The sequence below is a fragment of the Nylanderia fulva genome, unplaced genomic scaffold (genome assembly GCF_048542155.1).
Source record: "Nylanderia fulva isolate GAGA-0341 unplaced genomic scaffold, ASM4854215v1 Scaffold10, whole genome shotgun sequence".
In the NCBI taxonomy this organism is placed as follows: Eukaryota; Metazoa; Arthropoda; class Insecta; order Hymenoptera; family Formicidae; genus Nylanderia; species Nylanderia fulva.
Genome location: NW_028189193.1, coordinates 3,688,325 through 3,701,815, shown reverse-complemented (window position 1 = coordinate 3,701,815; position 13,491 = coordinate 3,688,325). Strand labels below are relative to the sequence as shown.

General features: G+C 25.3%; 3 protein-coding genes and 1 pseudogene across 8 annotated transcripts in view; 1 reads left to right on the top strand and 3 right to left on the bottom strand.

Annotated features, from left to right (window-relative positions):
- The first annotated feature begins 141 nt into the window (after positions 1–141).
- The window catches only part of LOC114931943 (uncharacterized), an 89,157-nt gene continuing 75,807 nt past the window's right edge, over positions 142–13,491 (top strand). For 3 of the 5 annotated variants that reach the window (XM_085482747.1, XM_085482752.1, XM_085482749.1), the window contains exons 1-2: positions 142–452; positions 746–792. In XM_085482747.1, coding sequence (XP_085338873.1) covers positions 214–452; positions 746–792 — 286 coding nt within the window. In that variant the 5' untranslated portion in view covers positions 142–213. Of the gene's footprint in view, positions 453–745; positions 793–9,458; positions 9,754–13,491 lie in introns of those variants that run through there. The other 2 variants (XM_085482757.1, XM_085482756.1) reach the window with 2 other exon arrangements.
- LOC114932024 (uncharacterized) lies at positions 1,814–4,479 on the bottom strand. The gene is given in 8 exon segments (XM_085481570.1): positions 1,814–1,882; positions 2,329–2,415; positions 2,501–2,569; positions 2,685–2,943; positions 3,213–3,352; positions 3,354–3,570; positions 3,758–4,020; positions 4,183–4,479. Coding segments are annotated over 8 exon segments (1,401 nt in total).
- Positions 4,521–7,714, bottom strand: LOC114931941 (uncharacterized). Its single transcript, XM_029304100.2, is given in 8 exon segments — positions 4,521–4,568; positions 6,157–6,177; positions 6,179–6,259; positions 6,582–6,668; positions 6,760–6,828; positions 6,944–7,199; positions 7,493–7,587; positions 7,676–7,714. Coding segments are annotated over 8 exon segments (684 nt in total). The 5' UTR covers positions 7,703–7,714.
- LOC114932023 (uncharacterized) lies at positions 9,988–11,066 on the bottom strand (annotated as a pseudogene). The gene is made up of 4 exons (XR_014924870.1): positions 10,962–11,066; positions 10,784–10,870; positions 10,359–10,461; positions 9,988–9,993 (listed from the first exon to the last, which is right to left on the bottom strand). The product of XR_014924870.1 is annotated as an uncharacterized LOC114932023 (transcript).

Genomic DNA, 13,491 nt, shown 5'->3' with positions numbered 1-13,491 from the left:
TAAAATGCAAGTATAAATTAATTATTATAATCAACAATTGTTATATCAAGACTTTTAACATTTCGATCTTACAATTTTTATGTATGTTATTGTATTATATCACAATTATATATAATACAATAATTCCCCCCGTGGGTACACCTTGACGTGGTGGGAGGGCCCTAGTACCTGGATGGTTAATCCTTTAAGATTTATCCTAAAGGATTATCCTGAATGAGAAGCCAAGTACCCAACGCGTCGCGTTTTCGCGTAATTAATTTCTCGATTTCGGACGTGCCTTATTTACAAGTATCGCGTATATACAAGTGCGAGAGTGCCGTTAAAAATGTCTTATTTAGAAGTGCGGGAGTGCCGTTAAAAGTGTCGCGCGTGTTAATCAATGGACAACTTGATGACCTGAGAGGAGGAGAAGGCCTGGGAAAGGCATCGAGCATCGGCAGAACAACCCTGGGGTGAGTATTTATTATTTGTATATTAATTGTTATAAATCGCGTTTATAAAATGCGTTAATTTGGTATATTTATTTGAACAATTCAAATGAGTTTAAATAAAAAAAAATTTAGAATTTTGTAGAAGCTTCTACTTCTAATAAAAAGTAATCTCTTTAGAATTGATAAAATTAATCTATTAAATATCTGTTTATTATTGCCCGCATCGAATATAAAATATTCAATGCATATTAATAATAATTTGTTAAATATTATTTTGAACGCTGCTACAATATAGATTTTATTTATTGTTACAGATTAAACTTCAATAACGTCAACTCTGCTGTTGTGCATCGATCAGTGAGTAAGAAACTTTTATTTTATTTTATAAAACCTTTCGCACACTTTAATGAAATTATTAATTATCTAATTTTGACAAAAATTTTTATTTTTGAAATTTGATTGTTGCTATTATTACGATTTATTTATTTTTTGTATACATATAATGTATTTTTATTTTTACTTGGTATTCACATCTATACACTTGTGATTATAAGTCGCTCTACATAAAAAGTCAATGTGTAAGACAAAATTGTGACAATTACAATTTTGCTGCATTTTCTTTCTTGATTTCCCATAAATAATTTATAATGATCTATTAGAAAATCTAAAGAGCACATAGAAACTCATAAACGATTGTTACGAAAAATGCAAGTGGGTTAAACGAGCAAAACAAATCTCGAACTTTGAAGAGACCAATTATATATCTATTAAAGAGTTAATTGTACATAAAGCAATGAGTAATTCGTTGTACAAACATAACGTAAACAATACGTAGCAAAAATAAAAATAATAAAAGCGAGTCACAGAGAACTTATTATAAAACTATGCACAGAAACACAACGTTTCCTTGATATGATACTAATTAATTAAATAAATCAGGAAACATCGAAATATGACGTGCAAAAATATAATTTTTTATATTATTGTTATATTAATGAAATAAGAAAAAATTCACGGTACAATCTATTTCATTAAATATCATCAGTTAAGTTCTCCAGAGATTACAAAGTATAATTCTAATGAATAAAATTTTAATTATATAAGCTAAAAATAAAAGAATTCATTGAATATCTTGCAGAATTTATTAAAGAAAGAAAAGGATTTATTAAATATTTTGGATAAAATAATTCTACATTGCTTTATTTTACATAGCCTGTATGTTTACGACATTTTTGTTTGATTGATATACATTAATTATTTTACAATTTAAACTATATATTATTTTATATATTATTTTACAATTTAAACAATAATACTAAAATTTAATTATTTAATTATAATAATATTTATAATTTATATATTATATTTGCATTTTGAATAGTTTAATCAGACTCCAATGAGTTGCTTAGTTGTACCATGATAACTAAGTAGGTCGTTACAATTTTCAACATCTATAAATACGAAAAGTATAACATTATTATATTAAATATATATTATATATATATATATATATATATATATGTAGATATATAATAATAATAAAAAATTATGTGATATTGAGAGAACATAATTTAATACATATATTATCTATTTATAAAATTTTTCATTTTTAATCGAAATAAAATTATAAAAGCAGTTTTTTTAAAAATATGTATATATATTTTGTTTCCAGGATATTGATAGTGTAACTTTTTCTAAAGTGAAAATGCGAAAAGTGGAAAATTTCTTCCAATTACACATCGATTTATTTTAAAGTCAATGCGTGATAAGTAGAAATTTTTCACTTTTCACGTTTTCACTTTAGAAAAAGTTACACAATCAATACCCCGAAAATTTCCTGAAAATTATTAATTTAAAATTAACAGTTTATAATAACTCGATACAATTTGATACAAACCATAGTAACAACTTGATTATCCAAAGAAATACCATACGCAGAAAATCTCACCGGACTTTGTAATATTTGAATACCAAATTGTTGAATCTAAAATAATACGTGAAAATTAATGCTATAAAGGATATAATACTTAAAAATAATAGTTATAAAAGGTGTAATATCGTAAACAGACCTCCTCTTGCATACCAGAATCTGTATTGCATCCGTAAATCGAATAAACAATCTCGATAGTTTTATTCCCCTGCACAAGTATAAATATTAATTGTTTAATATTAATTAATTAAATTACGTTAATTAATATGTATTAATTAATTAATTAAATTTCTAATTAAATGATAATGTGCACAATAGTTTACCTCATCAGCTGCATCTTTGCAAACGCGACTTAAAAATGTAATTTTCAGAATATTAACAACATTTATAAATAGAATTACTATAACTGCGTGCTGCATAAAAATGATTGTCATCTTTTGTTGATGTTCAATATATCGAATATACAAAATGTAGAGCGATGCAATTAGGAGTATAATAGTTATTCCTATTTCAGAAGCTATCTGTATGCCGAAGATTATACATATTGTTTTTGATACTTTACACAATTCTAGATGAACTTGTCTAAAAAAAACACAGTTTTTCAGACAATTAAAAATATTCTTATTTGAAAAATTCTTTAAAAATCTCTCTCTCTCTCTCTCTATCTCATAGTTTTATTTCACACGAAAAAGTTGATTTAGATTATTGATATTCAACAAATTATTTCGTAAGCAAAAATTACAAGAATCTTAATATTACATATTTCAAAAAATTTTTATTGACATTTGATTTATTATTTATAGAAATTACCTTACAACAATTTAATAATTCTTCATAATTTCTATACTCACTTGATTACTTGTAACAGATACATATGTTTCTGACCTTCAATCGTTACAAAATTGTGTCTTTGAGACCGATTTCGAAGTTCTCCTCGTAATTGTTTCTGAAAATGAGATGGAAAATGTAATTGAATGTGTAATTTGACAAATATTATTTTTTTGATACATAAAATATTTTTTCCAAAATTGTACCTGTCGACAATAGGATAATATCTTCATAGGAATGAAACACTTTTGTCGCTCAACATCCATGATTTTAGCATAATCTTTCATTTCAAAAAAGCCCAACTTTATCTCTTTTGCTGGTAACGCCGACATACTTTCATATAAGAGTTTGTTAATCAATTTAAATTTTATTTGTAAGCATCTGCATAACGGTATGTATTAGACATTATTATTTTTTAAACATTAATATTATTACATTTATTCTTGAATAAATGAGCAATAATATCTACCGATTAAAGTTACGAACAGATATATATACATATTATAAGAACAAACTTCTAAGTTGCTCATAGAGTTTATACATTCATTAATAAAGCCAATTTACATACTTTACTAATATGTAGAATTCGAAGATTATACAAGAATTGACCGTCAGTATATAAAACATTGCCACTGAATAGTAGATTGTAGCAGCTTGTACTTTCGCAAACGTTACAATAAAGACGAAAATGCATATAGATAAGTTGAGTAGAAACCAGACAAACATTACACCGAATATTATAAAACGTATTTTATCATAATTTATTACTGCTCCAAGCTGTCGCAATGTTTCGTCGATCTCAAAGTTTTTTTTATAGCAAGCTTGCAATTCCTACACAAATGTTAAAATTTATACGAAATATTACACAAAATATTTTTAAAAATACACATATATAGTTCGTCGAATGATGCACGGGTTAACGTTTCCTTTATCTGTGTTTGATTTAGAAAATTATACTTTATATAGGATATTATTTCTTTATTTCACACTTACCTTCGTATGCCACCAACCGAGCAGTAATTTAACAAAGATGAAATAATTAACAATATGGGCTGATTTTTCGTACACAAAGTATTCTAGCTTCAGTAAACTAACATTTAAATAGAAATCTCCTTGCAAATATCTTAAGCCATAGAACAAACCATAAATAAATAAAAGATAAATTAAGCTGAGTATAGGTCTTGGCCGACCACGAGGATATTCAAAAGCGCGAAGTCCTATTAAACGGTTCAGAGTTATCACTGGTGCCATCACCTCGCATAAGTTTTTCGAACGTGCAAATAGCTTCATAATTACTTCCTTTCTCGTATTATGTTCTTCGAAAATTTTAGTCATTCGATTTGAATATTCTTCTCTTTAGTCTTCAACTGATTAGACACCTGAGATATTTAAAATAAGATAAATATAGTTAATAATAACATATACATTGTATAAATAAAAGGAATTTTTGTTGATTTCCAAATTAATTAATTTTAAAACTTTGACAAAATTATTAACCAAACTTTGACAAAAAAATTTCTTTTTGATAACATTAATTATTTTACATTATATTTGATCAATAATTTATTATTTATTCCTCGTGTTTTATAGTTTTAGTGCATATAATATTTTTTTTAATTTTTTCACCTATTTATATTAATCTATTCATTTACGATCATTGTATATGCAATGTGATTATTCTGGATTAAGTCACTTTTTCACTACACTTTTGTCCTCGATTTCCTATAATTCGTAAGTTAACCATCTACCTTTATGTGAATCATCTAAGGAACACATGAAAGTTCACAAGTGATTATCATGAAGAACGCAAATGTGTTAAACGAGTGAACGAGAATAAATCATGGATTTTGAAAAAGAAACACAATCTATTATATATTTACATTTGTCAACAGTATGCGAAGCAACGTCCAATTTGTTGTACAAACCCTCTTATAGAACTCGCTTTTATTATGTTAATACTTTTAATACGTCAATTATAAAATCCTGCCTCGATGATAGCACGTAAAATGATTACTGGAAGAAGGCTTTACGCAAATTATCGTTATTAACCACATTTTTTACCATGGTTACCGGAGACTAACACTAAGCTTTTTGTGTGCCTAGTTTATTTATGACTGTTATGCAGTGTTAATGCAATTATAATAACATTTGCAAGGCTGTGACTTGTATTTTTAATTGAAATAGAAACGCGTAATAAGCAAAGTACGTTAGTAAAAAAATTAATTTATTTCTCAACGCTCTACAAACGCTACTTGCGAATGATAGAGCGCCAGTTTCAAGGATAATTCATTTAATTAATTTAAATTTATTAAAACTAATTAGTTGTTCATAGAACACAAAATTTCCTTATTACCGTTGATATCAATAAGTAATTAAATAAATCAAGAATGTTAAACATATCGAAATATTACGTGCAAAAGTTTTTTATATTATTGTTATATATTAATGAAAGAAAAAAGCGCGTGATACGTTCTATTCAATTAAGTATAGTTTGATCAATTAAGTATTCCAAAATTAAGTACAAGGTCTAATTCTATAATTTATCATCAGTATATCATCAGTTAAGTACTTCAAAGTTTACATAGTATAATTCTAATGAATAAAATTTTAATTAAGCTAAAAATTAAAGAATTTATTGAATATCTTACAGAGTTTATTAAAGAAACAAAAGGATCTATATTTTAAATATTCTAAATAAAATAATTCTACATTGCTTTATTTTACATAGAATGTATGTTTACGACATTTATGTTTGATTGATATATATTAATTATTTTACAATTTACACTAAATTATTTTATATATTATTTTACAATTTAAACAATAATACTAAAATTTAATTATTTATAAATTTAAAGTGTCAAACAGGCAATAAGAGCCAAATCGCGGATGATATTTAATTATTTAATTATATATATTAATAATTATAATTTTTTATATATAATTTATATTAAATATGTATATTACATATTTATAATTTATATTATGGATTTTGAATAGTTTAATCAGACTCCAATGAGTTGCTTACTTGTATCATTATAACTAAGTAGGTTGTTACAATTTTCAGCATCTATAAATAAGAAAAGCATAACACTATTGTATGTCTGTGTAATAGTATAACTTAAATATATATTTATTATATATGTACATATATAATAATAATTAAAAATTATTTGATATTGAAACGTAATTTAATACATATATTATCTATCTATAAATTTTTTTTATTTTCAATCGAAATAAAATTATAAAAGCAGCTTTTTATTTCATGATCCGTAAAAAACTACTAAATTTTTTAAATATGTATATATATTTTGTTCACAGGAAATTACCTGAATATTATTTACTTATAATTAACAGTTTATAATAACTCGATACAGTTTGATACAAACCATAGTAAGAACTCGATTATCCAAAGAAATACCATATGCAGAAAATCTCACCGGACTTTGTGATATTTGAATACCAAATTGTTGAATCTAAAATAATAATTAGTGAAAATTAATGCCACAATAGATATAATAATTAAAAAATATAACACTTATAAAAGGTGTAATATCGCAAACAGACCTCCTCTTGCATACCAGATTCTGTATTACATCCGTAAATCGAATAAACAATCTCGATAGTTTTATTCCCCTGCACAAGTATAAATATTAATTGTTTAATAATAATTAATTAAATTACGTTAATTAATATGTATTGATTAATTAATTGAATTTCTATTAAAATAATAATGAGCACAATAGTTTACCTCATCGGCTGCACCTTCGCAAACGCGACTTAAAAATGTAATTTTTAGAATATCAACAACACGTGATAGGATTATTATAACTGTTTGTTGCATTGAAGTGCTTGTTATCGTCTGTTGTTGTTCAATATATCGAATGTACAAAGCGTAGAGAGATGCAGTTAGGAATATAATAGTTATTCCTATTTCAAAAGCTATCTGTACGCCGAAAATTATACATATTGTTTTTGATATTTTACACAATTCTAAATGAACTTGTCTAAAAAAAACACGGTTTTTCAGACAATTAATTATAATATTCTTATATGAAAAATTCTTTGAAAATCTTTCTCTCTTTCTGTCTCTCATAATTTGATTTCACATGAAAAAAGTTGATTTAGATTATCGTTACTTAACAAATTATTTCATAAGCAAAAATCACAAGAATCTTTGTCAAATATTTAAAAAATTTTTTATTGCCATTAATTTTGTTTAATTTTTATTGTTATTTATTCATAGAAATTATTTTATAAATTTGACCTTAACAATTTACTTCATAATTTCTATACTCACTTGATTATTTGTAACAAATACATATGTTTCTGATTTTTTGTCATTACAAAATTGTGTCTTTGAGTTTGATTTCGAAGTTCTTTTCGTAGATGTTTCTGAAAATGAGATGGAAAATGTAATTGAATGTGCGATTTGACAAATCTTATTTTTTTGATATATATAATATTTTTTCTAAAATTGTACCTGTTGACAGTAAGATAATATCTTCATAGGAATCAAACACTTTTGTCGCTCAACATCCATGATTTCAGCATATTCTTTTATTTCAAAAAAGCCCAATTTTATTTCTTTTGCTGATAATGCTGATATACTTTCATATAAGAGTTTGTTAATCAATTCAAATTTTATTTGTAAGCATCTGCGTAACGGTGTTAGACATTATTTTCTTAAACGTTAATATTATTACATTTATTCTTAAACAAATGAGCAATAATCTACCGGCTAAAGTTAATGAAAATAAACTTCTAAGTTGTTCATAGAGTTTATATGTTTATTAATATACATCACTAACTTATACAACAACATACTTTACTAATATGTAGAATTCGAAAATGATAATAGAATTGACAGTCAGGATATATAAATATGCCATTGAAGTGCTGATTGTAGTATATGCATCTGTTTGCGTCCACAATACAATGAAGACCACAATGCACATAGTTAAGTTGAATAGAAACCAGACAAACATTACACCGAGTATTATAAAATATATTTTATTATAGTTTATTGCCGATCCAAGTTGTCGCAATGTTTCGTCGATCTCAAAGATTTTCTTATAGCAAGCTTGAAATTTCTGCACAAATGTTAAAATTTATACAAAATATTACACAAAATATTTTTAAAAATGTAGATATAGTTGGTCGAATGACGCACTGGTTAACGTTTTCTGTATCTGTGTTTGATTCAGGATATTGTATTTTATATAGGATATTATTTCTTTATTTCACACTTGCTTACCTTTGTATACCACCAACCTAGCAATAATTTAACAAAGATGAAATAATTAACAATGATGTCTGTTTTTTCGTACACAAAGTATTCTAGCTTATGTAAACTAATATATGAATAGCTTTCTTCTTGCAAATATTTTGAGCCATAGAGCAAGCCATAAAGAAATAAAAGATAAATTAAGCTGAGTATAGGTCTTGGCCGACCACGAGGATATTCAAAAGCACGAAGTCCTATTAAACGGTTCAGAGTTATCACTGGTGCTATCGCTTCGCACAAGTTTTTCCGACGTGCAAATAGCTTCATAATTACTTCCTTTCTCATATTATGTTCTTTGAAAATTTCAGTCACTTGATTTGAATATTCTTCTCTTTCGTTTTCAACTGATTAGATATCTAAGATATTTAAAATAAGGTCAATAAAGTTAATATTAATAACATACAGTACAAATAAAAGAAATTTTTGTTGATTTCCAAACTAATTAATTTCCCAACATCTAATTACAGATGCATTTCACTAACTTTGACGAATTTATTAATCAAATTTTGATGAAAAAAATTTATTTTTGATAAAATTAATTATTTTACATTATTTGATCTATAATTTATTATTTATTCCTCATGTTTTATAGTTTTAGTGCATATAATTTTTTTTTATTTTTTAGCCTATTTATATTAATCTATTTACTTACGATCATTGTATATATGTCATGTGATTATACTGGATTAAGTCACTTTTTCACTACACTGTTGTCCTCGATTTCCTATAATTCGTAAGTTAAAAATCTACCTTTATGTGAATTATGTAAGGAACACATGAAAGCTCACAAGTGATTATCATGAAGAACGCAAATGTGTTAAACGAGTGAACGAGAATAAACAAATCGTGGATTTTGGAAAAGAGACATAATCTATAATATATTTACAAGAGTCAACAGTATGCAAAGCAATGTCCAATTTGTTGTACAAACCCTCTTATAGAACTCGCTTTTATTATTTTAATAATTTTAATATTTCAGTTATAAAATCCTGCTGGCCTCGATGATAGCACGTGAAATGATTACTGGAAGAAGACTCTACGCACATTATCGTTATTAACCACATCTTTTACCATGGTTACCGAAGACTAACAGTTTTTTGTGTGCCTAGGTCATTTATGACTGTTATGCTATGTGTTAAAGCAATCATAATAACATTTGCAAGATTGCGACCTGTATTTGTAATTGTAATAGAAACGCGTAATAAGCCAAGTACGTTAGTAAAAAAATTAATTTATTTCTTAACGCTTTACAATCGCTACTTGCGTATGTTAGAACGTCAATATCAAGAATAATTAATTTAAATTAATTTAAATTAATTTAAATTTATTGAAACTGATTAGTTGTTCATAGAACACAAAATTTCTTTATTACCGTTGATATCAATAAGTAATTAACTGTTATCGTTATATTAATGAAAGAAAAAAGCGCGTGATACGTTCTGTTCAATTATATATATATATATAAGTATACTTTGATCAATTAAGTATTCCAAAATTAAGTACAAGGTCTAATTCTATAATTTATCATCAGTATATCATCAGTTAAGTACTCCAAAGTTTACAAAGTATAATTTTAATGAATAAAATTTAATTATGCTAAAAATTAAAGAATTTATTAAATATCTTACAGAGTTTATTAAAGAAACAAAAGGATCTATATATTAAATATTCTAAATAAAATAATTCTACATTGCTTTATTTTACATAGAATGTATGTTTACGACATTTATGTTTGATTGATATATATTAATTATTTTACAATTTACACTATATTATTTTATATATTATTTTACACTTTAAACAATAATACTAAAATTTAATTATATATATTAATATTTATAATTTTTTATATATAATTTATATTAAATATGTATATTACATATTTATAATTTATATTATGGATTTTGAATGGTTTCATCAGACTCCAATGAGTTGCTTACTTGTATCATTATAACTAAGTAGGTTGTTACAATTTTCAGCATCTATAAATAAGAAAAGCATAACACTATTGTATGTCTGTGTAATAGTATAACTTAAATATATATTTATTATATATGTAAATATATAATAATAATTAAAAATTATTTGATATTGAAACGTAATTTAATACATATATTATCTATCTATAAATTTTTTTTATTTTCAATCGAAATAAAATTATAAAAGCAGCTTTTTATTTCATGATCCGTAAAAAACTACTAAATTTTTTAAATATGTATATATATTTTGTTCACAGGAAATTACCTGAATATTATTTACTTAAAATTAACAGTTTATAATAACTCGATACAGTTTGATACAAACCATAGTAAGAACTCGATTATCCAAAGAAATACCATATGCAGAAAATCTCACCGGACTTTGTAATATTTGAATACCAAACTGTTGAATCTGAAATAATAATTAGTGAAAATTAATGCCACAATGGATATAATAATTAAAAAATATAATACTTGTAAAAGGTGTAATATCGCAAACAGACCTCCTCTTGCATACCAGATTCTGTATTACATCCGTAAATTGAATAAACAATCTCGATAGTTTTATTTCCCTGCACAAGTATAAATATTAATTGTTTAATATTAATTAATTAAATTACGTTAATTAATATGTATTGATTAATTAATGGAATTTCTATTAAAATAATAATGAGCACAATAGTTTACCTCATCGGCTGCACCTTCGCAAACGCGACTTAAAAATGTAATTTTTAAAATATCAACAACACGTGATAGGATTATTATAACTGTTTGTTGCATTAAAGTGCTTGTTATCGTCTGTTGTTGTTCAATATATCGAATGTACAAAGCGTAGAGAGATACAGTTAGGAATATAATAGTTATTCCTATTTCAGAAGCTATCTGTACGCCGAAGATTATACATATTGTTTTTGATATTTTACACAATTCTAGATGAACTTGTCTAAAAAAACACGGTTTTTCAGACAATTAATTATAATATTCTTATATGAAAAATTCTTTGAAAATCTTTCTCTCTTTCTGTCTCTCATAATTTGATTTCACATGAAAAAAGTCGATTTAGATTATTAATATTTAACAAATTATTTCGTAAACAAAAATCACAAGAATCTTTGTCAAATATTTAAAAAATTTTTTATTGCCATTTAATCTTGTTTAATTTTTATTGTTATTTATTCATAGAAATTATTTTATAAATTTAATCTTAACAATTTACTTCATAATTTCTATACTCACTTGATTATTTGTAACATATACATATGTTTCTGATTTTTTGTCATTACGAAATTGTGTCTTTGAGTCTGATTTCGAAGTTCTTTTTGTAGTTGTTTCTGAAAATGAGATGAAAAATGTAATTAAATGTGCGATTTGACAAATCTTATTTTTTTTATATATATAATATTTTTTCTAAAATTGTACCTGGCGACAGTAAGATAATATCTTCATAGGAATCAAACACTTTTGTCGCTCAACATCCATGATTTTAGCATATTCTTTTATTTCAAAAAAGCCCAATTTTATCTCTTTTGTTGATAATGCTGATATACTTTCATATAAGAGTTTGTTAATCAATTCAAATTTTATTTGTAAGCATCTGCATAACGGCATATGTTAAACATTATTATTTTTTGAACGTTAATATTATTACATTTAATGTTGAACAAATGAGCAATAATCTACCGGCTAAAGTTACGAATCACACGCACACGCACACACACATACATATTATTACACATATATATATAAAATCAAAATAAACTTGTAAGTTGTTTATAGAGTTTATAAATTCATTAATAAAGTTAATTTACATACTTTACTAATATGTATAATTCGAAGATGATAATAGAATTGACAGTCAGCATATAAAATAGTTCGATTGCACAGCTGACTGTAGTAGATACATCTTGCTTTTTCGCAAACGCTACAATAAAGACCGTAATGCATGTAGATAAGTTGAACAGAAACCAGACAAACATTACACCGAGTATTATAAAATATATTTTATCATAATTTACTGCTGCTCCAAGCTGTCGCAATGTTTCGTCGGTCTCAAAGACTTTACTATAGCAAGCTTGAAATTTCTGCACAAATGTTAAAATTTATACAAAATATTACACAAAATATTTTTAAAAATATACATATAGTTGGTCGAATGACGCACTGGTTAACGTTTTCTGTATCTGTGTTTGATTCAGGATATTGTATCTTATATAGGATATTATTTTTTATTTCACACTTGCTTACCTTCGTATACCACCAACCTAGCAATAATTTAACAAAGATGAAATAATTAACAATGATGGCTAATTTTTCGTACAGAAAGTATTCTAGCTTGTGTAAACCAACACGTGAATCGTTTTCTTTTTGCAAATAACTTGAACCATAGAACAAACCATAAAGAAATAAAAGATAAATTAAGCTGAGTATAGGTCTTGGCCGACCACGAGGATATTCAAAAGCACGAAGTCCTATTAAACGGTTCAGAGTTATCACTGGTGCCATCGCTTCGCACAAGTTTTTTCGACGTGCAAATAGCTTCATAATTACTTCCTTTCTCGTATTATGTTCTTTAAAAATTTCAGTTACTCGATTTGAATATTCTTCTAGTTAGCTTTCAGTTGATTAGGTATCTGAGATATTTAAAATGAGATAAATATAGTTAATAATAACATATACATAGTAACAAGAAATTTTTGTTGATTTCCAATTTAATTAATTTCCCAACATCTAAGTACAAATGTATTTCGCTAACTTTGACGAAATTATTAACCAAATTTTGACGAAAAGAATTTATTTTTGATAAAATTAATTATTTTACATTATTTGATCAATAATTTATTATTTATTCATGTTTTATAGTTTTAGTGCATATGGTTTTTTTTATTTCTTCATCTATTTATATTAATCTATTCACTTACGATCATTGTATATATATGTCATGTAATTATACTGGATTAAGTCACTTTTTCACTACACTGTTGTCCTCGATTTCCTATAATTCGTAAGTTAAGAATCTATCTTTATGTGAATTAT